This window comes from Euleptes europaea, chromosome 9 (genome assembly GCF_029931775.1).
Source record: "Euleptes europaea isolate rEulEur1 chromosome 9, rEulEur1.hap1, whole genome shotgun sequence".
NCBI lineage: Eukaryota > Metazoa > Chordata > Lepidosauria > Squamata > Sphaerodactylidae > Euleptes > Euleptes europaea.
The window spans coordinates 46,326,516-46,351,667 of record NC_079320.1 but is presented as its reverse complement, the minus strand read 5'-3'; the positions used below and the strand labels follow the sequence as shown (position 1 = coordinate 46,351,667).

Sequence of the window (25,152 nt, the reverse complement as noted above, 5' to 3'; positions counted from 1 at the left end):
CACAAGAATTCAAGAGATACCCATATGGTCTCATCTTCCACCTTTGTCCTTGTTGTTCTCCTTGACTTCATTTTAAGCCCTGAACTCCCTCTACCAATGCACATTGGAGGTTCTTGGATTTCTTTTATTCTAAAAAAAAAGGTAAAGGTAAAGGTCCCCTGTGCAAGCACCAGGTCATTTCTGACCCATGGGGTGACGTTTACGAGGCAGACTGTTTTACGGGGTGGTTTGCCAGTGCCTTCCCCAGTCATTTTCCCTTTACCCCCAGAAAGCTGGGTACTCATTTTACCGACCTCGGAAGAATGGAAGGATGTGTCAACCTTGAGCCAGCTATCTGAAATCAACTTCCATAGGGATCAAACCCAGCTCGTGAGCAGAGCTTGGACTGCAGTACTGCAGCTTACCACTTTGGCCACGGGGCATCTTTTATTCTAGGAGTAGTGCAAAACAGAGTACCACAGAATGATTTTTCACTTGCTATATATAATCCAACAATTATTATGAAGTACCTTTACTTAATACATATCTCACGTTAGACCCAAAAGGTTATTTGGGGACACAGATGTGAAAATCTGAAGTAGCACTAGAATAACACATACGTTATAGAAACAAAATTTAAAACAATACATATAGTAGTAAATCTCCAGTTTCATCAGAGCTGATCCAGCATATAAGCTTTAATACTATGGAAAACTATAGGAACAAAACATGCAGTCTTTTGTCTGCTGTGGAATATTCTCAGAAGTGGGAGAGCAAATTAGAAGACAGTAACCTTTGGATTACTAGTGTCACAGAGCTACAACAGGTAGAGGTTATAACAGCTCTTGGATACCATGATAGACTGTTTGCAAACTGAGATGCTCTAACGGAGAAATATTCTATATTGTCAATTTATACATTGTCACATTAGACTTACTACCATACCAGAAAGCAGTGCAGAAGGAAAGGCAGCTTTTATTTGGGAACCGTGATTATTGTTTAGAATGATGATAATCTGTTATTTATTGCTTAATTACTTTTTCACAGGAAATAAACAGACTCTAACTCCAATGCATTAGACAGGAAATACCAGTCACTTACAAAAAATAAAAATAAAAATCTGGCATTACTCAGAACATTGTCTTATCTTTGCATTACAAGCCAGTTAAGCCTTTGCATGATAAGTGCCATTTTAGTAGCTTCTTCAGTCTGACTCAATAAATTATTTTAAACCAATATTTGCTTAACACGGTTTCAAAACTGAAAGAGGCCAACGCTGTTATTCTATCAAAGACTTTAAATTTGGAACATTTTTTATCTGGAAGTCCAACAGCATCTGTCCAAATGCTTTGCCCTGTTAAAAAAAATACATAAAATACATATGCATTGCTTAAAACAACAAATGTCACCTCGTATTCAATTTGCTCCCCTCACCACATACCTCTCCCAGAATAAATTTGCACCATCACCAACAAGTGGACACATAGATCCACATACACAAGTTTCTGCCTCCACATCCCCCGCTTCCCTGCTTTGAGCAGTTACATCCTACACTGTGTTGAGGCCATTTCTGACTCAAAGGCTAGTCTTTACTCTCATTGCGCATTTTCATTTAGTTACTTTAATGCCATATTTTGAGATGGAAAGCTTCCAGCTGCAAAGAAGGCCTACAGGCTGAGAAAATGTTTGTTAACTTCTGGACAAAGTTCACAAGTTCATTCTGGGATTGCCTCTTTATGAACTGCCTGAAAACTTGGAGCACTATCTGGGAACAAGAGGGTCAACTGACTTTGTGATCAAACTGGCCAAAGTGTCAGTGAGGATTTACTTCTATATAAATTACTGAGTGAGCTGGGCAGAACTTATGCAAATTAATGATTACAATAGAAAGTGTAATAGAAACTGCTTGCTTGATGAAACATGCACAGATTGTCAGGGAGAGGAAGGTACAGATGTAGTCAGGAATCCCTACATCTTGTTTTTAAGCTCTGTCTCTTCACATTTACATGAAAGTTAGCTTGTTTTGAACAGATGGGACCAGATTGCATGCAAAAGAGCCTATTTCAAGAAGATGGTGCAATTGACCTTTTGACATTCTCACTTAAAGCCAGAGAAACATTTCCCTTTACATTTGGACATCTGGCCAATTGAAGCTCAGAGTATGCCAAGGTAGGAGAAACTCTGAGAGAAAATTATCTTCTAAAGAATGCAGGTACTATCTGTGGTCATTTGTTTCTACACTTTTCAATTCAGCAGGATTAAAGCTAGGCATAACTATGGTTGTCTGCTTCCTCCTTGCCACCACTCAGAAGACCCAGCATAATTTTTCGCTCTGTTGAACAGCTGGCCACTATGTAGACTCTCAGAAGTACAATATGAATCATAGTAAGGGAGGAAATATGTGTTCCTATGAGTTTACTTGATTATTTTCTATTGTTATACTACTGCGCCCTGACCTGGATGGCCCAGGCTAGCCTGATCTCGTCAGATCTCAGAAGCGAAGCAGGGTCAGCCCTGGTTAGTATTTGGATGGGTGACCACCGAGGAATACCAGGGTTGCTGTGCAGAGGAAGGCACTGGCAAACCACCTCTGTTAGTCTCTTGTCATGAAAACCCCCCAAAAGGGGTCGCCATAAGTAGGCTGCGACTTGAGGGCCCTTTCTTTACACACACACACACACACTACTGCACTGTTGTACTTACTAAAGCATCTTAATTCATAAACCTATGCAGTAGTGTGCATGGCTTTTGTTGATTCTATTGGAATCCTGAAAAGAACATGCTGTTGTGTGAACTACCTGGAAGCATGAAGTACAGGGTAACATCTGGAGCTGAAATTAATGTGGTGGCATTGGTGCCTCAAGATTCTTTGCCACTATGGGATTAATATTTTGGCAGATATGACTGGTGAACTCTACTACTGTTTGTTAAAAAGAATGATATAATAGGGGGGAAAGCAATTGAATAACCTACCTGTGGGTCACTTCTCAGAGATGCTATACCCCCACCACCAAGTGAATTTTTCAGAACGAAGTTTAATCCATGTATTCCAGGTAACTCATACCTGTAAAGATAAAATTTCAATGTTTATTTCACTGATGTAAAATTCCATTTTACCTTTAGTGAAACTTTGAAATCAATGTGAAATTCCATTAATTTCAAAACTGTACTACAGGTTACCATAAAATTATACTTGGATTTATTCAGGAAAACAAAACTAGACTTAAAGAACAAATATCAATCATAAAGGAAACAGTATACATTTAACTGAGATTCTCTTAATGTGTATATTTTTATAATGAAAGTCTGTGTCCTTTAATGTAATAATAACCATATCCATAAAATCAGAACACTACAGAAATCACAGTAGGTGAAGTAATTTCCAGTGAAAACATACCTAACATTCAATATTCAAATTTCTAAAATTCATTGGCAAGTAATTAATGTTCGCTAGCCAATATTTCATATAATATCCAGCATCTACAATTAATGAACGTTATAATTTGGATGAAAATGAAGTTACCTTCTGTTTACTATCAATCATTTGTATATGTTGTTTCCAAAAGTATGTTAATAAAGCCATGTCAACAATTCATATTTGGGAGTTTATTAATATCTTAATGAAAACCTGTTTCAGCTAACTGCACAACAATGGATACTAACAGTACAATTCTAAACTGTGTTAAACTGTTCTAAACCCACTATCATAAACTCTATTTGGGATTGTACTGCCAATGTTTTAGCCCACTTAATCTGAATCAATACCACTGGAATATGGCATGGTACAGGTAAAGACAATAGGAGTAAAAGACAACTACTGCTTCTCAGTCCTTCAACCACTGATCACAATTTTTGCTTAATAAAAAGCTATGTATTGTTCTTAAAGCGAAGGCAAAATAATTAATTGAAGGGAATGATCTGGCCGAAATTAAACCCTTTTGACCCATTAATTTCAGAGAAAGGGTTAAATATGTACTTAAAAGTTTTGCCTTGACCTTAAGGAGAGTTTGTCATAGTCCAGTAAAAAGCCACCAGATCTTAAACATGTGAGTATAATTCCTTCTAATTCCCAAAGGCTACCCACAAAAGTGTCCTTTCTTCTCTCTTGTTGTTTTTCACCCAGTTCATATTACATAAATACATCATTAAAACACACCAACCCAAACTCCTAGGATATGATTAATTAAATAAATCAGTTTATTCAAAAGCTTTAATCCATGAGCATTCATTTAAAACCTGAAGCAGCAAATATTTTAAAGTAGGAAGGACAAGTTCAGTGCTTTAGTTGTAGCAATTACATTTGCTCAGTGATAGATACCACTGAGAGGCAAAATGTATCTTCACAGCTAAAACTCATACTGATAGTACTTGTATTTCTTTTTAACATGCAGAAGGCTTGGAATGAAGAACATTTTGAAGATGAGAAGCACTGAACATTGTTGTTTACAGGTTACCAAAGTGAAAACTGCTACATGACTTAATCATGGGACTTGTTCTCTGGGGATTAGTTGATAATGTCAAAATAAGTGGTAGATGATCACTTATTAAAAAAAGGCTCAACTCATAATTTCCTAACTGCTGAGACTAAATTAAGAGACTAAAAAAACCAATTAAACGACATCCATTTTGAGAAATAAAGGTGTAGTCACCACGTGCATCTAGAGTTTGAATACCATCCAAGTGGAGGAGTGTTGTCTGTGCAACTGCAAACAACAAATCTCTGTCGCCCGAAGGAGCGCCTCACTTCTGTAAGCCCGCTGGTACTGTGGCTCTCCCCGCCCGGGAGTTGGCATGAAGAAAAGAAAAAGCTCTGTCTTTGATGCCCTCGCTCCCACTTGGAATCCCCTTCTCTGCTTCCCTCCTTCCTCACCACCTCCTGGCTTTTTAAGGGCAGTCCAGGCATATGCCCAGAACTGCTTTCAGCTCCGGCAGGGTTCCTGCCATAGGCTGGCACAAAAGGAAGAGCCAAGAAGAAGCAGAAGCAGTAGAAGAAGCAGAAGCAGAGTTGGTTTTTATATGCCGACTTTCTCTGCCACTTAAGGGAGAATCAAACCGGCTTACAATCACCTTCCCTTCCCCACAACAGACACCTTGTAAGGTAGGTGAGGCTGAGAGAGTGTGACTAGCCCAAGGTCACCCAGCTGGCTTTGTGTGGAGTGGGGAAACAAATCCAGTTCACCAGATTAGCCTCCACCGCTCATGTGGAGGAGTGGGGAATCAAACCCGGTTCTCCAGATCAGACTCCACCGCTCCAAACTACCGTTCTTAACCACTACACCACGCTGGCTAACTGTCTGCCCCAGCTGCTGCTGCTCCACCTGCCTGCATTTACAGCCAGTGTAGATGCTTGGCTGGCAATGCTGGAGGCAGACGAGAGGGTGTGGGGAGTCACTGATCCCCTCCACACAGAACTGGCAATGCTGGAGGTGGGCAAGGGGGTGTGGGAGTCATCACTGCCCCTTTGACCTGGCAACCCTGGAGGCAGGGGGCAGGAGTCATCACTGCTCACCAGCACCCAGATGGCAGCACTGGAGGTGAGCAGAGGAAGGAGGAGCAGAGGCCTGATCCAGGGCAGTGGCCTGTGGGGGGGATGGCAGAGAAGGGGGAGAGAAAGAGGTGGTGAGTTGATAGAGAAGGGGTAAGGAGAAAAAAAAGAGGGAATGGGGAGAGGAGAGGAAGCAAAGGGAGGGAGAATGGAATCCTCCTCCATGCAAGTTTCATGCGGGTCCCCGCTTGTCCTGTCCTATTACCCAGTAGGCGCACTCAAATCTGGTACTCTGCAGATAAGGAGATCTGGAAAAAGATAGTAATGCAGTTTCCATTCCTATTGAATGGTTTATATTTAATGTCACATAACCTCAGTTCACTGCCAAAACCATGGTTCCCTGTCTTCTGTATAGTTTTCATGGCAAACTATAGGCTGCAGTTACGTATTAATCTGACCAAGTGTTGGTTGTACTTACTCTCCAGATCAGAGTTGGAATCTGTGCTCAAAGCAAGTTTTTACAAGCACTGTTGCATGAAACGAGCACATACCTTATGACCAAGTTCTTTCCAGGCGTCTCTCTTTCTAAAAGATGTTGGAAATAACCACCTACAGCCTGAGCAGTTAACGTTTTCTTCAAGTACGGGTAGTAAAGGGGATGTCGGGCTATGACACCTGTTGTTAACACACAAATAAACCCATTATTTTATTTGAAAAAAACCATTCAGGTTTATTTTAAATTAACAGGAGCTCAGGGCCAGAATACTTTGTGCTTATCAACCCCTTCGTTGTTAAGAATTCCAGAGGGGCTGCTGTGTAAATCTGTTACAGCAAAAATATCTAGAAGCCTTGTGGCACCCTAAAGACTAACACAATTTTATTCCAGCAGAGGATTTTGTGGACTTCCGGCAATTCTGAAGAAGTGGACTCTATTCCACCAATGTTTATGCTAGAATAAATATTTGTTTATCTTTAACAAGCCGTAAGGCTCCTTTTATTACAAGAGAATACATATGGTATGACATACTCAGAGTAGCAGAAAAAACAACAACAACTTTATACTGCTTTGGGGGCATGTAAAATACCCAAAGAATACAGTAAGCAAATTTTCAGTGTAATCAGACAATTATGACTCAGGAAGTTTATTAAAACCACCCACCCACACACACACACATAAATCAGAATAGTATAATACCTATATTTGCAGAATTGCCTTTGTCTCCACTTCTAGTGTAGGCAAGATCTTCCAGGCGATATGCATGAGGGCCACTTGGTAGATCTACATATAACAAAATATTGTAGAAGGCTTTCATGGTCAGACTTCATTGGTTCTTGTAGGTTACCTGGGCTGCGTGACTGTGGTCTTGGTATTTTCTTTCCTGACGTTTCGCCAGCAGCTGTGGCCGGCATCTTCAGAGGAGTAACACTGAAGGACAGTGTCTCTCAGTGTCAAGTGTGTAGGAAGAGTAATATATAGTCAGAAAGGGGTTGGTTTTGAGCTGAATCATTGTCCTGCAAAAAGTATCAAAGGTAATGTGCTAATCATTGTCCTGTAAGTATCAAGATAATGTGCTAATGAGGGTGTGGTATGTTAATATGGAACCATTGTATCCTGAAGTGATCTGTTAATATGTGAAATCCAAAGATAATCCGCATGGCTATTGTGGACTGTAGTCTTTGTTAGTCTGGAGGTTTTCAGAACAGGAAGCCAAGCCTTATTCATTCTTAAACTCTCTTCTTTTCTGTTAAAGTTGTGCTGATGTTTATGACTTTCAATGGCTTCTCTGTGCAATCTGACAAAATAGTTGGTAGAATTGTCCAGTCTTTCAGTGTCTTGGAATAAGACCCTGTGTCCTGTTTGACCACAAAACGCAGCATACAAACAAGGATAAAAGAACATGAAAGATACTGCAGACTTGGCCAACCTGAGAAATCAGCAGTGGCTGAACATGGACTGACACAAACAGGACAATGATTTTTGCAGGACAATGATTCAGCTCAAACCCCTTCTGACTATATATTACTCTTCCTACACACTTGACACTGAGAGACACTGTCCTTCAGTGTTACTCCTCTGAAGATGCCTGCCACAGCTGCTGGCAAAACTTCAGGAAAGAAAATACCAAGACCACGGTCACACAGCCTGGATAACCTACAAGAACCTACATATAACAGATTGAAATCAGTGCTTTCTCACTTGTAACAGAAACATTACTTTTTTTGGTTTATATTCTAGTATATTTCTGGTTTTAGTCTTAACTTGTTCTCCATGTAAACACTTTATCCTGCAGCAAATACCTGATTTACATTTGGACGGAATGCTGAAAGTCCAGAATCTTAAAATATTGCCACACACCAACTAAGCTACACAATACATTGGATTTAGTTGAGGCTGTATTGAGACCAGATATTCTGGATTGAACCCCAGGTAGTGTATCACTGTCTAATAAAACTTATCACAAAGTTTTCAAACCTTAAAATATGTTTTTAAGGCAAAATAACAAATTAAAAATCCCAGTACCAACAGAGAAATGCACACAAACCCACTTTCTGTACTCATAGCCAAATAAAATAAAATTACTTAATACATTTGGAAACAACTTGTCGGTTTAAGTTTTGAATTGAGTAAACTGATGCAGTTTTCATAGACTTTTTTTTTCAAATGGATGAGCAGTCACACATTTCATATTATTGTAAGCAACTCCATTATCTTCGACACCAAACATTCTAAATTCAAATTATACCCAACTAGCATCAGAGGCAATTGTGATGCTAAATCTGTTTTTTTTCCTATTTCCCATCTATTTTTTAAAAAACCCAACCCTTATCAGCACTGCACATATGACATCGCCAAACAATATAAAAGTGTTCTTTCTTCCACTTATGAAATGCTTATAAAAACTCCTGAGGTTAAAATTGCAACACAACACTAGTATTCTGCACTTCTTAATATTATGGTTAATGTAACAAACCAGGTAGAATTCCATTTAAATTCTGCAGTTTATCACTGCACTGCATGCCTTTGGCTAATAACCGATTTTCTCCTCATTTCTGTCATTTACCAGTAAATGTTAACAATTACCATGGAGATTTTAGGAATCTCCAAAACAGCCTCCAGCAACAGTAATTTCTGTCACTACTGAAGACAAAAAAATCACCGAACTATCCTTTGAGCATACAGCTTGCTTAATCTTCAATAATAAATTCCATAAGGCAAAAATTCTGGTATGATATCTAATAAATAGCTTCTTATCCCACTGAAAGGATAATTCTACTAGTCATCAGTATGTGCTAGGCAGTGTAAAGTAATTCTTTTGTAACAAATGGCTGACAGCCTTTGTAAGGAGAACTGCAAATAAATAAATATTTTATATATATTTGTGAAACATATAGTGAGAAACACCATTTTAGGTTTCAGCAGGTGGTGTCTGAGCAACTGTGGACATCCTTGGAGGAAACCATTATCTAGATGCATTCAATCTTATTTCCAATCTGTTGTTTCGTTCTTTAACTGAAAATGCTTTGGTCACTCTGACTAACAACTTTGACTAGGGGAGAGAACGGGTATCCTTCTGGACCAGCTGAGATGGCTGTTGTGAGTGGAGATGGGTGAAGGAGGACTACCTGCTTGGACCAGGTGGCACTTCCGCTATGGGGTCTCTACCATCTCTCATTATATTTAACAGCTACATGAAACTGCTTGGAAAAATCACCAGGATATTTAGACTACAGAATCCTCAATATCACATTTTAAAAAATCAACGTTCCCTCTTTGCCCAGCCTCTCATGAGGCAATTCTTCAAGGAAGTCCCCACGCTTTATCCTCCAATGACACCACCTACCCTCCAGAGGACCTCTAGTTTGTCTTAATCCAACTCATGGTTTCAAACCATGCCACCAGCTTGGATAACTGGATGTTACTCCCGAATACCATGGGCCTCTCGCCTATGTATTTGTGGAGCCGCTCCAGAGGACCTAACTCATTACACCTTATTCTGTCCTCTTTACAAAGAGCCCAGACTTAAATTCCTCGGAGCGATTCTAAAGGGCCTAAATCTTTCTCCAGATCCAGAGAAGCTGCTCTTTCTCCTATCAGACACCATTCCTGATGTTTCCTACAAAGTGTCACTCTTTGCTTTAGCAGCTAAGAAAATCTGAGCTAAAGCTGTTTTTAATCAGGGAATTTAACATATTTAAATACTAGTTTCTTCTGGGGCAGACTGTTTTAAAGTTATTTTAATATTATTTTATGTTATTTTAATGTTATATTAATGTTTTGTTTGGTGGATTGTAATGGCCTTCGGCCGCAGACAATAAACTTTATCATTATCAACTCAGGTGGAAATCCTTTGAACATTTTGGCTTCCTCTGATCTAAGACTGTTTACCTTTAAGGTAGCTTTCCTTGCTGCAGAATGCCTACAAAGAAGGCCAGTGAATTATGTGTTCTACATGCAGACTCATATTCCCAGAGATCCACAGGAATAAGGTAGGTCTGTGCACAGCCATCTCTTTCCTGCTTACAATGGTCTCGGGTTTTCATTTTACCCTAGACCTGATTCCTTCCTGTTTCCTTCCCTAATTCAGCCTTGGAAGCAGAAGGGCCTTACGTTCTTTGGTCACCAAAGGAGCACTGTCCTTTTGGTTAGACGGAACTGCTCCATACCTCAGCCTATTTTTATGATACTCAGGCCCTTAAATTAGATAACAAGTGATTCCCCAATGGTTCAGCCACTGGGTAATATACAGTATCAAGCTCTGTTATGAACTGCTCCCACAAGCTTGTTCCTGGGACACTCAAAAGTTTATTCCACCTTCAACTTCTATCAGTTTAGGTGAAGAAGTTGTTACGAAGAATAAGTATTTGGAGTCAGCGATGGTATGGATCAGGGCCATTAATTGAAGCTCAGTACAGATAACATTGTGGTGCTGCTGAAAGACAACAGAGAGGACAAGGAAAGAAGAAATCACCCTAATCTTGTCTTCAGTGGGATTACACTGCTCCAGAAGTATCAGGTTTGCAGTTTGGGCACACTAATCCTTTCAGGAAGACACTCAGGTCTTATTTCTGGCATTTAGTGTCTTTAACTAACTTTGGAAAACTTCTGAAAAGGTGAAATTTTGCTGCAGATATCCATGCTCCCATCGCATCCAGATTAGATCATTGCAATGTGCTTTATGTGGAGTTGCCTTTGAAGACTGTTTCGAAATGCCAATTGGTGCAGAATATTTTTAGATATAGGACAAAATCGGTATTAATAACAATTGTACCTTTTAAGTCCTCTTGAGTCTGCAGCACATCAGGTGAAACTGGTGCATCGGACGTGAACGAAAGATCTTCCTCAAATGTTTCAACATGCTGTCCATTCATAAATATGTTTATCTGTGGAAAAAAACACTTGTTTAAACTATAAAAATGCAAATCTAATTCCACACATATAAAATCAAGAGTCATGTTAACAGGCGGTTGGGTTTCCAACTAGTAAACCTATCTCCACTCAATGCTCACAAACAACATCTTGCTTAATAGGAAATGTTTTAAACTGTGGCTCTCTGCATTCAAACGCTTGCCCCTTCTGCACCATTAGCGGAATGAGGCAGACTACACTCTGTGATTCGCTGGTGCCATCTAGGTTGTACTGTCCGGTCTGTCTGGGCTAATACCAAGGGTCAACAATTCAGAAAGCATTATAAAGCCCTAGCTCACAGATTGTTCCTTATTTCAGTCAACTTGTCTCTTAATTAAGGATATTGCCTGAATAAAGGTCATGCATCATTTCCTGGGCTGCTGCTTTGGAACTCAACACCAGCCTGGTTTTTTGGAACCACCAAGATGAAGTTAATTCATGCCATCATATTCTCTATTACTATGTATGGGTGTGAAAGCTGGACAATGAAGAAAGCTGATAGGAAGAAAGTAGATTCCTTTGAAATGTGGTGTTGGAGTGTTACGGATACCGTGGACTGCCAAAAAAACAAATCAGTGGGTTATAGATCAAATCAAGCCTGAACTGATCCTAGAAGCTAAAATGACTAAACTGAAGCTATCGCCTTTGGTCACATTATCAGAAGACAAGAGTAACTGGAAAAGACAGTCATGATAGGAAAAGTTGAGGGCAGCAGGAAAAGAGGAGGACCCAACAAGAGATGGATTGACTCAATAAAGGAAGCCACAGCCCTCAATTTGCAAGATCTGAGCAAGGCTGTCAAAGATAGGACATTCTGGAGGACATTAGTTTATAGGGTCACCATGAGTCGGAAGCAACTTGGTGGCACTTACACACACACACCTATTTCTGGCCAAAATGACTGATAGCCACCTCGTTGTCCCCCAACCCAATCATCTGTATTTAGATGCTTTTGGGGCCTGATACTTACAGGATTTGCACTTAAATCTGTAAGAAATCTTACCATGAGAAGGCTACAATAATTGATTTCTCACTTCTTATATTTATGCTCACGGACCAATTGGTCATAAGCAAATATAGGAGAAAGGCTACAATAACTTTGTTCACGGAAACTGTGCAAGACAAAAATTGCAGCTGCCATCCATGGGCAAGTTCGGTCATATCTGCTGGCTTAGTTTGTAGGCTTTCTCCCCTTTTGCTTCTTTAGAGAAATCATCATGGTATTCTCTACTTCCCTTCTATGTGCAATAGAGTTTTGTAAAATATTAAAAATAAAAAGTCTAACCAGGAGAATTTTATTGTTTATCTGCTTCATTTATAGTCTGCTTTTCTCACGGAGACTCAAGGCAGATTACAAAATGTAAAAATAATGCAATTAGACCACATCAGATATCCTATTAATAATACGGTAGGACTAGGATTACAATATTAGAATATAATGCGAACAAACAAAAAAGAACAGTTTAAAGCATGACATATCATTCCATTACTCTACAGCCATATGTCCTTCATAAAAAAATACTCTTCTGAACTGAATGAAAACAGCCCTCCTCATAAACACCCAATAGCCAACATAACTGAGTCAGCAGAATTTGGAATCAATAGAAATTCAAAGAAAATATGGGCTATGGCTGATTTGAATAATATTTGGTTTGGGACAAAAAAAAAACACCTTTAAAAATGTGTTAGGCATTTCCCACTAAATAAAGAAACAGATATTTATGTGCCTTTATTTGTAAAGCAAAAAGATTTCTAACTTGTCAAGCTGTAAAACTGCAAATACCCTACCTTGAATTGCATAAAAATGGGAAGGAAAGCTCCAACTGGTCCTCATTCTTCATTAAAACAGAACAAATATTTACGGCAAAGCAAATAATAGAATCTTTGTGTCAATATTCAGTCTTTGGGGGGAAAAATCTTTTTATACAATAGGTTTACTGCAGGTCAGATTCTAAAACAGTACTTCAACAATACACATAATAGAACTATTGAAAGCCGATTCAAAATAAGCCACAGAAGTTTGAGGTTGATACAGCTGCAGAATTCATGTGGGCTCACATTTGTGTATACCTTCTTGTTAAACCCTTTCTGCTTATGCAAAACCGGCACTCAGCCTTCTCCCTGGCATGCTATACGCACAATGAAATTTTTACGAGGGGCTGCTTTCAAACAAGTTATGTGCTCATCAGGGGGATGAAGCTGGTTCCTAATTACCTCTTCTTGATTCAGTACACAGCTGTGTGAACAGGTTGCTTACCTGTAATTGTTGTTCTCTGAGTGATCATTTGTGCATTCAGCACTGAAGGGTTTCACATCTGCACAGAGCTTTGATTCAGAAACCTCTACAGCCAGCTGTTGTGCAAAACTCCTCTCTTCTCAGAGGAACAGTTTCAGCAGGACATGTCCAGGGGAGGGGGAGAGTGACAATCTTCCTACTCAGTTCCTTCCCAAAAGGTATGCAGCAGAAACTTTAAAAGCACCTGCTGCAGGGAAGATGTGTCAACCATTTCAATGTGCAGATGACCATTTGAAGAACAACATTTACAGCTGCAACCTGTTTTTACTTCTTCATGGTATCTGTGCATCACACTCATGGACGAGAGGCAGGTGCAAGTGCATCTAGAAGAACACGTCATTGATAGGGTTGCCAACCTCCAGGCGGTGGCTGGAGATCTCCCGCTATTACAACTGATCTCCAGGTGACGGTGATGAGTTCACCTGCCGGAAAATGGCTGGTTTGGCAGTTGTACTCTGTGGCATCGAAGTCTCCCCCCCCCCTCCTAACCCCTCCCTCCTCAGGCTGCACCCTCAAATCTCCAGGTATTTCCCAATCCGGAGCTGGCAACCCTAATTATTGAGCATAGCTGTACCAAAGCACACATCTGTTCCAGCTCTTACATCAAGGGTGCGATGCAGAACATCTGGTAGTTGGTGCCTCAGGTACAGGTTTCAAGCAAGTACCATTCAGGCATCACTTGTGTGTGGCCAATCCTATCCAGCAGAGTTATTATTGGTATGATAACGTATTTGATTCATGTCTCTCCGACAGGGAGCAGCCTTGATACTTTCCTTTGGTAGATGCAATGCCAGCCTGTTTCTTTACATAGTACATCATAGCCATGTTGTCTGTGGCCCCTTGCACTACTTTTCTATGCAATTTTTTTTTTTGTGGGGGGGAAAGCATGACTTGTAGACGGCCAGGAGCTCCATATGGCTGATGTGGAGCTGTCTTCCTTTGAAGCGACCACGGCTGGCTGATGGTGTGCCTCCCACACTGTATGTCCCATCTCTTCAGTGAAGCATCTGTTGTGAGTGTCGCTTGAGGTGATGGCGGTAAAGGACTCCCCGGCATAAGTTGTGAGGATAAGCTCATCACCGACCCTTCTGTGCACTATTAATAGAATGTGCAGAAATTCCTCCTGTGAATCCTGAGTGGTGCGTGCCCTGGTTACATCTAGATTAGATTACTGTAATGCGCTCTACGTGGGCCCTCCCTTGAGAAGTGCTCAATTGGTACAGAAATGCTGCAGCCAGGATGATAAATGGAGTGGGTTTACTTATTTATTTATAGCATTGGGCCTATAGCCCCCGCCCTCCCCGGCAGATGCCAGACTCAGAGAGGCTCACAGAATAATAAAAATGCCATATACAATAAAGTGTCATAAACACATAAAATCAGTTGTTAAAAAGGCCCTTGTAGATAATAAAATATAACATCAGTAATTCAGTGGTGCTTAACTTGCGATATCAGGCTATAGTAGGGCCTGCGATACTTTGAACAAACTACAGTACCTGCAGATAAAGTGGGGGCATTCCAGGCTTGGTGGAAGAGAAGGGAAGGGAAGGGGGCGGCCAGCATTAATGAAGGAAGTCACTGGCTTCCACTGTAAGCCTGGCAGAATAGCTCTGATTTGCAGGCCCTGTGGAACTCCATAAGGTTCCGCAGGGCCCTGGTCTTGTCAGAGAGACTATTCCACCAGGCAGGGGCCAGGGCAGAAAAAGCCCTGGCCCTGGTCGAGGCCAGCCGTACTTCTTTGGGCCGGGGACCACCAATAGATTAGTATTAGAAGATCTTAGCATTCTCTGGGGAGCGTACCGTCTCAGGGTGGTAAAATGGGAAATTAATGGGAAAAGAGGTAGGAAAGGAGAATTAACCAGCTCAAGCCTCTGAGTGCTTATAGACTTCTGGATGCAGAAGGTTTTAGGGACCATACCACTCCACTCTTGGCCCATTTACGCTGGCTCCCAATTTGTTTCCGGGAACAATTTAAGGTGCTGGTCTTGACCTTCAAAGCCCTATATGGTTTGAGACCAACTTATCTGAAGAGCAACCTGCCCAACCACTATGGTCATGTTTGGAGGCCAAGCTTCAGGTGCCCCCGCCTTCTGAGACTAGGTGGATGGCAACCTGGGGGAGAACATGCTCGGTCATGGTACCAAAGCTCTGGTAATCTATCCCTAGGGAGATCTGTCTGTCCTTTTCTGTTGCCCTCTTCTGACAAAAGGTGAAGACTTCTTTGTTTTGTTTGGCATTCCTCAGTGATTCCTCCTTCCAAACCAATGTTTTAATGGCTGTTTGTATGTCTTGTATGTGTTTTGACTCTGTTTTTAATCATTTTAATCATGTGTATTTGGGGTGTGTGTGTAATTTTAATGATTTTATTTTTCACATCTAAAAAAAGCAGCTCTAGAAGTTTCCAAATCAAAGCTCTGTGCAGATACAAAACCAATCAGATTTATGTCAACACACCACTACACCCCAAAATATATCCAGCAAAGTGACTAAAGAAATTCCTAAGTGTAATAAACAGATCTAAACTGATTGGTATAATGCTATGTATTCTCTTCACGGTAGAACATATAACAAGTAACGGGCACTGGAAAGCCTGTTGAGACAAGGGCACGTTAATATAGGATGCCTATGATATTAAAGAATGAAAACTAGTTCACACACAATAAGATAAAGAGTACTAATCAAAAGCTTTCTTATAAAGTTCAGGGCAAACGCCTAAGCACCTTTGTCTGCACAGGCAATAATGCATATTGAGAAAATTTCTTATTAGAGTTCTTCACCTGGAGTTACAAATTGACCCAATATTTTCTTTTGTTGCAACAATTGTAAGATGTCAAAAGATCAGACGTTTAAGTATTGTATAGATTTGCTGCTTAAACAGCAGCTCCTACCTTCACATTCTTTTTTGGATAAAGGAAGAAAAATGGTTTCAAAACTGGAGATCTGGAAAAGATACCAGAGGGAAAGATACAGGCTAATTAGAGTAATTGCCCATGTATGCCTTGTATATGATTCCTGTATGCATCACAAAATTACGATCCTTAGGTGAATAGGAGAGCAACTCCATTACTGACAAGACAAGATAATTTAAAATTATGCATTCCTAACATTCCTAAGCAACTTTCATATGACCAAACGATACGATTCCCTAAAAATATAATGATTGACCTTTCCAACAAAGGAAAAAACCCTCCAGCATACAACTGGTAGTGTTTCATACAGAGAGGAGAGTTTCTTATTTAGACTTACACTAAGGCAATAGTATATATTTACACATAACATTGTCCAGAAACTATAAAATTAAATAATCAAATAAGCCAAGCTGTTGGGTAGGTGATCCACAAAATCATCTGAGGATCAAGAAAGAACAAACATTAATACAACCCCCTTTTATTAAAAACTTACACTTTTGGACGTCCTCCAACAAGTCCAGTGATACCAGGTGCTAAAAATGAAACATTTAAAAGGTAAAATTCTAAGGATTGTTCAGAATAAGTCAAAGCTGAATATTTTCCTATGTTCAGATATTAGTGTACTCCAACCTCAGGTAAACGCACATTCTTCACCAATGTAGATTTGTAGTCTTTCCACACTACTTTGGATTTTTTTTAAGGGCAGGAAAGAACCCCTTATAAACATACCATTTGACCTTGTCTGTGTTTCTATTGCTTACTGAACTACGAGGATGGGACTTAAAGAGTTCTTTTCCTATATAGCAGAATAAGCAGCTTGCCAAACCTTCTGTTATTGTTCACAGTTGTGAGGAGAAGGAGGCTAAGAGAACTCTGGGAGTGTGTCTCAAGTGTAGATGGCAGACAGCGGCCAAGGTTCATATGGGGGGGGGGCCTCCATTGGGGTTGACAGTTTTGTTGGAGGCCAGATGAAAACACCTGGGCTGCCAACTGCATATCCCACAGTGATGAGAAAGAGCACGAATGCTCAGATTACCAAAAAACTAGAAGAGATGTGACTGGACAAGGGAAGTATTCCTGCCTGTCATGAACCAACACTGTTATTATAGCCAGTAAATACCTCCCCTCATGTGACCAAAAGAGCTGATCAGTGTGTGGTGATGGGGGTAAATGTAGGATCAAGCCGTCCAATGAATAGGAAGTTAAACAAACAAAGTGAAGCACTGAAAGCACACTGTGTATGTACAGAAAATCCTTTTATCTATGTAAATAATAATAACTAGCAATTCAACCCGACTCTCTGTAACATTTACAGAACATATGCAATTAGCAAGGCGGCTGTAGTGTGGAGGCAGGCAGCTCTCCAGAGCAAACATGAAAATCCGGAGTGGATTTCAAAATGAATGAACTTCTTCAGGATTGAAGTACGTTGTGCCAAGATATATAGTTCATTCACATAAGCCGCATAAGATGATAGGAATTACTTTATCCCGAGATGGGAGACCGGTAAGACCCATTTCGCCGTAGCTTTGTCCATCGGGAAAGTAGAGCATGAGATGGCGCCTATCTCATTGCTGAAATGCTTGTAGCATACAGATTGTAGGATGGCTTCTAGCAATGAATAGGAAACAGAGCTTTTAGACTAGGTCACGTGGAAGGTGGGAGGTAGATAAGAATGCTGGTGATCAAAGCTGAGGACCAGAGAGTGGGTTAAGGGGATCAGAAGATGCATGGCAGGTAGCACTGCCAGATACCAAAAGAGCAGAGGTCCAGCTGCCTCACAGCAGTTAATCTCCATCAACTGGATTTTTACCTGATAAACACCCATAAGCCTGCCAAGACAAAGAGCTGGCAGCATACTGGCTGGAAGAACTGGGAGGGGGGGAGGTGGATTTTCCAAAGCCAAAAAGGCCGATTACTGTAAGGCAAGAGGCAAATGACAGGTTCCGGAGCCTTCCAGTGAGGAGATACCTTCACTGCAGCAATGGGCCGTGAATCGGGACATGCAACTGAAGAACGGAAGTGAGGCAGTCTTGCACAGTGGTAGGGAGAAGGGCTCCAAGATTGGAGGTGGGGAATTGGAAGCAGCCTCCTTGCGCAAGGGATCAAGCAAAGCCACCCCTACCCACCCAGAGCTCCTTCTTGGCCCCTCAAGCCAGGCAAGTAAGTCCATGGTATATGGAATTAGAAGGCTCATCCTGAAAGAATAGTCTTTTTGCTCCTCTCGACCCACTTACTACTGACTTTTCAAGCTCTAAAACTGCAAGACATCTAAATTCAAGTGCTCTATAGTCATTATAACAGTGTACACCACACGCAAATAACCTTGCTTAACAAAGGTCAATTATAATTGCTCTATTTATTTCCTCTCAACCCAAAGAGATAAGAAATCTTTTAGAATAATGTAGTCAAACTAAATGCGGACTTGTCTACTTAATCTATTGAACCTAGGACAGTTCTTGAAGTAGCTTCCAACATACTTGTCATCAGTCATAATATTTACATATATTCAGGCACTTTAAAATCTCAAGCTGCATTAACCAGCTGTCATTATGGTGTCAACCTCCGGTCACTGAAATGTGAAATAAGGGTCAGCACATAAGTTGTTTCAGCTAGGAAGATCTTTTACAGCTCCTGAACTGAGCGCATACTAAGACTTTAAAAAATCCCTTAGTAACCCTTGTTGATCCTGTCAAAACAAAATATAACCATCAGTTTTACCATAGAGATGTAAATAAGAAAACTTAATCAACATGGGAAATATCAAAGAGGTTTCTTTCCATTAATAATGGGGATTTGTGTTTTAGGCCACTTGAACATGCTGATGTTTGAACATTCTTAGGCAGCACGTTATGGAGAAGAAATTGTGAATATGCTCAGGAACCAAAATATTAATAGATCAGGATTATAGAAAAAGCACCCTGGGGTGACGAAGCAGTAACCTGTGTACAACCAAGCAGTTCTGAGACTTACAAGCACTTAAATTTTCTTCTGGGTAGGGAGTGGTGATTTCCACCAATTCTCCTATCTCACTTTAAGCCAGTGAAACCCCAACATTTTGCTCCTGAGGGTCAGTGAGCCCTCATGAATAGCACTGGGATCAAAGTGGGAATCTGCAGTGATAGAGGAAAATCACATAACTCACCATTTAAGAAAACTCAAGGGCCCTTAAGTCTTAGGAATGTATGGTTGGATATAGGCCAGTGTTTTATCACAGTTTTGTACTTCCTGAGAGAAAATTCACATATTGATATGATAAGAATTCATGAAGCAGCATCTACATCAAAGATGACAAACGGAAATGGGTTGAAGACCAGCTAATTTTCTTTTTTTCTATTTCAGGGGAGAACACTAACTAAAAACGTTTAACTAAAATTATATATTTATTAAAACATTTATACCCCCCTCTCTGTCCTCCTTCTATAAATAGGAGGATTAAATAGTGAGAAATAGTCATAAAACTGATTATTCCTATAGTCAATACTTCTTCCTGTGGCTTTAGATGTTCAGATCCCATTATTTGTATGTATTTTAGCTCTGGTTAATTATTTCAAAGATGTGTTGATGTTTTTTGGTTGTTTTAATTATTTACAATCTTAAATTTAAGGGAGAGGCAGTAAATAAAACATAAGATCTTGTGAACCTACCTTGAAACCACAGCTGCCATACAGGTAACTTGGGCAACCCTAGATAACCCTAGATCTTAGGACACATGAGATCTTAGCACAGATGTGAGTGGGAGCAGGAGATAAGCAGGAGCTATTGGGGGCAACCTAGAGGCGAAAGTGGAAAGCTGTGAGAATGTAGAGGGTGTAAGGAAGCAGAACCAAAGGAAGCAAGGAGAGGAAAAGCAGGGACCAGCAATGAAGGAAGAACGGGAACAAGAGTAAATTGAGGAAAGCAGGGTGATGAGAGGAAAATACAGGTGCTGGCAAGGGGAAGAACATGCAGTACTTATGGATTTCCTACTTGTTTAAAAACTAGTGCTACAAGAAATTAAAATGAATGAAATATGCCAAACAGAGATCAGCTTAGGGTTTTTAAAGGGAAGTCCTGCCTCACTGACTTGCACAATTTTTTGAGAACAAGCATGCAAACAGGGATGACTTGCTAAGTATTGTATACTTGGACTTCTGAAAATATTTGAACAAGTGTCTCACTGAAGGCTTCTGTGTAAACTTAACAGTTATGTTGTAAACTTAACAGTTATGTTCTTTCACATGGACTGGTAAACTGGTTAAAACAGAGGAAGCAGTAGGTGGAATAAATGTACAGCTTTCATAGTAGTGTGATGTGAGCAGTGAGCTCCCCCAGGGACCTATGATGGGTGAGAGTGATTTCATTCATTATGAACAAGAACTGTAGGTAAACAGTAAAGTAGTGAAACAATCTAGTGCTTTCAACTGATGTCCTATAAAATTTAACCTGGATATTGGATTTAAAGAAGGGCTGAAGCTGGGCAGGTGTAGAATTTAAAGTACTTCATCTGCTGGGTAAAAGGCATAGAAGATTCAAAAATTTAATCCTATTCTGGTCTGTTTGATGATAAACTGCACCAAAATGAATGTGATATTCTCCTAAGCAAATGCAGTTAGCACTGAGGCAACACATAATGGACATCCTGGGTCCCAAACACTCTTAGGATACCAAATCGGAGCTTAATATCATAATAGTGTATGGGAATAATGAACCAATATTTAAGAAGACTTCCCATGTTTATAAAATACTTTTGACTGCTGCTAATACTTAAGAGTGTCGTATTTACATTTACAAGTGTTCAGAGGAATGGATTTTAACATTATTTGTGCAGATATGCTTCAGAAGGAAACACATTGCTAAGGTAAACACCATCAATAACAAGAGGTCAAGATGGTTACTTCTGTCTTGTGTTAACAATATTTAAAATCATATAGATAAGTATGCCTTTACTTTGCTCTGTTTGGTAGAAGATAAATTTATTGTCAATTACAGACTGTGACCACACACTGACCCTGCTTCTGTAAACACAGGTTTAAATCAACCAAGTGCATTAACACTGTCTCTGGGCCACTGCAGAAGCAACAGCAGTGTATTCACATGCCTACATGGATAATGCGCCCCTGCTGTCCCAAGCAGCATAACTATTTAACTGCAAAGTAAATTCAGGTATATTAAGACCTAAAAAGTAAGCCCACATTCTTATTCTAAACACATTCACATTTTGAGTATTTGACCATTGCAGTCTGCATAACTGAAGAAGTTCAATACCTCGAAGTAGTGCTGTAGAAGATACACTTAAAATTAATAGGAATCAGCATTGAGATATATACTGTTTGTGCTAAGGCTACTACATATTATTTTGCACACTACAGTTTCCCAGTATAGGTAGCATTTAGAATGCACCTTTAAAGGTGGCTTTTCCTGAGGCAGATTACTCCCATTTTAAACTAAGTTAGATGCTATAAATGAAGTTATGGTTCAGCATTTGTGGCTAGGAGTCAGTTACTCAAACTCCAGAGCTAAAGTAACTTGAGCAGACAGAGGAGTTCTGGGGATCTTTATGTGGGAACATTCTCTCACAAGAGAAAAGAAATATGCCTTATAAAAGATAATGTTTGCCTTTGCTAGTCTTTGATCTAAATGACTCTTGTTACACTGAGAAGATTTAGCAATGAAGAAGAGTTACTGTTCTCTTCCCAAATTAGTAAACATTAACTTGCCCATGCAAATGGATATTTTAACCAAAAAGGATTCTTTGTAAAAGTTATTTGTCCACAGTTAGCAAACTGAATAAAAATGTGTAAGGTATCATAATGCAACAATGTTCAAAGACATTTCCTGAAACCTTACAGAATGTCTATTTTTTTGTCTATAACAACCAAGAACCACAAATACATTTCTGCTCTGTTTTGCACACGTGAATAAAAGTATAACATAACTACTAATGTTTAGTATTTACATAGCTATTTAAAACGTTCAAAGTGCTTTACATACACTAATACTGTAATCTCTACATGCAAGGCAGGTCATTATTATTTTATAGAGTCTTGCCTAAGAACTCCTAGTGAACTCACAGTAGATTCACACTCTAGATTCACACAAGGGAGTTCCTGGTTTAAGGCACAAAACCTGGGTTGTATACAGCTACTCCACCTAGCTGAGAGCAGAGACTTCCTCCCATAAAGATGATCTTCTTCTAAGAAGCCTTTTTCTGCTGGAGGAAGGTTCCATACTTAGCTGAATGGAATGGTAGGATACAACCATACCAGTGCCATCCTAAACTGATTTATACCCTTCTAAGCCCACTGACTTCCATAACCCTTCTAAATGATTTGTAACTCTGCTGAGGACTGAACTATCAGTTTTTCAGCCACAAATTACACTGGCTTTTCACATAAAAACTCTCTTTGTGTTTTGAGCACCAATTACAGAGCCAGCTCTAGTTTTGTTTTGCACTCACAAGTTTATTTTAAGTGATGCCATGTCCACAGTTAGGCGGGAGTAAAGAATCTGTGAAGGACAGGTCTCCGACTCTCATTTTTACACAGTGGACCAACAAAGCTGGTTTATAAAACATGACAACAAAGAAACAATGAATATATCCAATGAAGACAGGGAAAAGATTCAAGACATACCCATTCCTGTTCCAGCTGGGGCAACCTCTCTTGAGAAAATTTCAACTGCCTGCTTCTGCTTATGAAGCACGGCAAGCCAAATAACAGCTTCCCGTGGACCCTGTTTCCAAGTATTAGACGTATGTGAATATAGAGTCTAACCGCACAGGTGTATTTAATATATATCTCTTTTAATAAACTAAAAGACATAGAATCTTCCAAGACTATTAAAAAAAAAAGAGAGCGAGACGCTGCAAGAGACGTGTATTTGGTGATATTCAAGACAAGAAAAATAAACTTAGAACAGCATTCCAGCTCCACTTCACACATTATGTGACACCAACCCCATGACAGGATTCACACATTATGTGACACCAACCCCATGACAGGCTTCTTTGGGAGGTGGTAAGCTCTCCTTCCCTGGAGGTTTTTAAGAAGAGGTTAGATGGCCATCTGTCAGCAATGCTGATTCTTTAACCTCAGGCAGATGATGAGAGGGCATCTTGGCCATCTTCTGGGCATGTGGAATGGGCACTGGGGGTGTGGGGGGAGAGGTAGTTGTGAATTTCCTACATTGTGCAGGGGGTTGGACTAGATGACCCTGGTGGTCCCTTCCAACTCTATGATTCTATGACTCATTCCACACTAGCCACTTAGTTTGAAACAGACATCACGTTCAGTTTTTAAAGAGACCACACAATGCCACTGTCAATCTGTTGCATTCTGTGTTGCCTTTGTCATTCTGTGCGTTTTTTCTGTGTGGTTTTCCCATCTGTCTTATTTTCCAGACCAGGTTTATGGCAACTGGAGACAAGGATGGCTACACAGCAATTATGTTTTCAGTTTTCACAACCTTGTGTCCAGTGGCTAAAATTCTGTTGAGGCTTTCCCTGGGCTACTGCATCTGTAAATGGTCATTCTCTGTCATTTATTTATTGATTTACATACCACCTTTCTGAGCAACATGTTGGTCAAGGCTGCTCACAAATAAAATACGACATACATCTCAGCCTCTTGCTTTAGTCTGCCCTAAAATTTGAACATTGACTATTCAAATCTTTTATCTGTCTTACTTAAGTTTGTTTGTATTTAAATCTTGAACCAACACAAAATTTAAATTGTTTGTCAAAATAGCCCTGAAAATGTACCTGTTGTCTACTTTTAGAATAATTCAAAATATATTTGCCTTTTTTCTGTCGTCAAGTCATAGCTGACTTATGGCGACCAAGTAGGGTTTTCAAGGCAAGAGACGTTTGAGGTGGTTTGCCATTGTCTGTCTCTGCATCACAACCATGGTATTCCTTGGAGGTCTCCCATCCAAATACTAGCCAAGGTCATGGCTGAGAGTGTGTGACTGGCCCAAGGTCACCCAGCAAGCTTCCATGGCTTGAGTGGGGATTTGAACCTGGGTTTCCCCAGATCCTAGTCTCAGTTCAGTATATCTGAAAGTTAAATATGTCTAGCTATTGTATATGTATTATACACTGAATCCTGTGCACATTTACTCAAAACTCAGGCCCTCTGGCCTGGATGCAGCATTTCAGAGGGCAACGGAGGCTGCACTAGGAAAGAGAGAGGCTAGAAGGTCATGCTCCGCAGGAATCCTCTGGCACACAGAAATACCTGGCTCGATCCAAGCCATTATATTCACAGGGGGTTTTGCATTAATTAAAAACGACTAAACTCCAAGGGTGGTAACCATACAACTTCCTAAATAAATGTTTGCTGTACGTGGGCTGTGCCTCTTATTTGCGTCTGACATTTCCTCTACCCATCATAACAAACTTTCATATTATAAAAACACAGTCAAAGCAACTTACAAAACAAAAATAAAACTGTCAATACATTTAAACACATCAACAAATAATAACAGAGCACAAAGTAACTAACAAAAGCAGTAGCAAAATAATATAAATCCAAGCATAAAAAGTGACTGTTGGAGAGTTAAGTGTACCTAATAACATGAGATGACTGAAAATGTTTTGTAAATTTGGAAAAAGTCTTATCCTAGTAGTAGAACAGGGCAAAGAAAGCTGTCTGGGAAGGGAGCTCCACAAGATGAGTGCCAACTTTAGCAAAAAACCACTTAGGCACTGACTTTAAAGGATAGTATCTTATGCAGTACACTAAGTGTTTGGGTTTACTTTGACTTCAGATCTATATTCCAAAAGTCCAGTGACAATGTATCATCATCAAATTGGACTCTTTTTTTCTCATATGCCCACTTATATGCCTGAAGGCTTATCCAAACAGTACACACTTTTCTTGAACCTGGGCTATGTGTCTGATAAAGAGTATTTTTAGCTTCAGATTTTACCTAAGGTCAGTGCTTTACAACAGGCCCTTCTGGCATATTAAGACATAAAGCATCCTCCAATTTAATGTTCGTCCTTCTTTATTTTGGGCACATGGAACACACTCTTCCTCTTTTGTGACCTAGTATTCCGGTCTAGAGATTTCTTAACAATGAGAAGCATTCAAAT

The 25,152-nt window shown here is 40.0% G+C and overlaps 1 protein-coding gene across 1 annotated transcript in view; it reads right to left on the bottom strand.

The window, feature by feature from the left end:
• Positions 1 to 1,205: 1,205 nt before the first annotated feature.
• Positions 1,206 to 25,152, bottom strand: part of LOC130482339 (uncharacterized) — a 53,779-nt gene continuing 29,832 nt past the window's right edge. Inside the window, exons 13-20 of the mRNA XM_056855051.1 lie at positions 22,691 to 22,790; positions 16,570 to 16,609; positions 16,056 to 16,107; positions 10,735 to 10,846; positions 6,660 to 6,743; positions 6,016 to 6,139; positions 2,953 to 3,043; positions 1,206 to 1,333 (exon numbers count right to left, since the gene is read on the bottom strand). Of these exons, the coding sequence (XP_056711029.1) occupies positions 1,259 to 1,333; positions 2,953 to 3,043; positions 6,016 to 6,139; positions 6,660 to 6,743; positions 10,735 to 10,846; positions 16,056 to 16,107; positions 16,570 to 16,609; positions 22,691 to 22,790 (678 nt within the window). The 3' untranslated portion in view covers positions 1,206 to 1,258. The remainder of the gene's footprint in view (positions 1,334 to 2,952; positions 3,044 to 6,015; positions 6,140 to 6,659; positions 6,744 to 10,734; positions 10,847 to 16,055; positions 16,108 to 16,569; positions 16,610 to 22,690; positions 22,791 to 25,152) is intronic.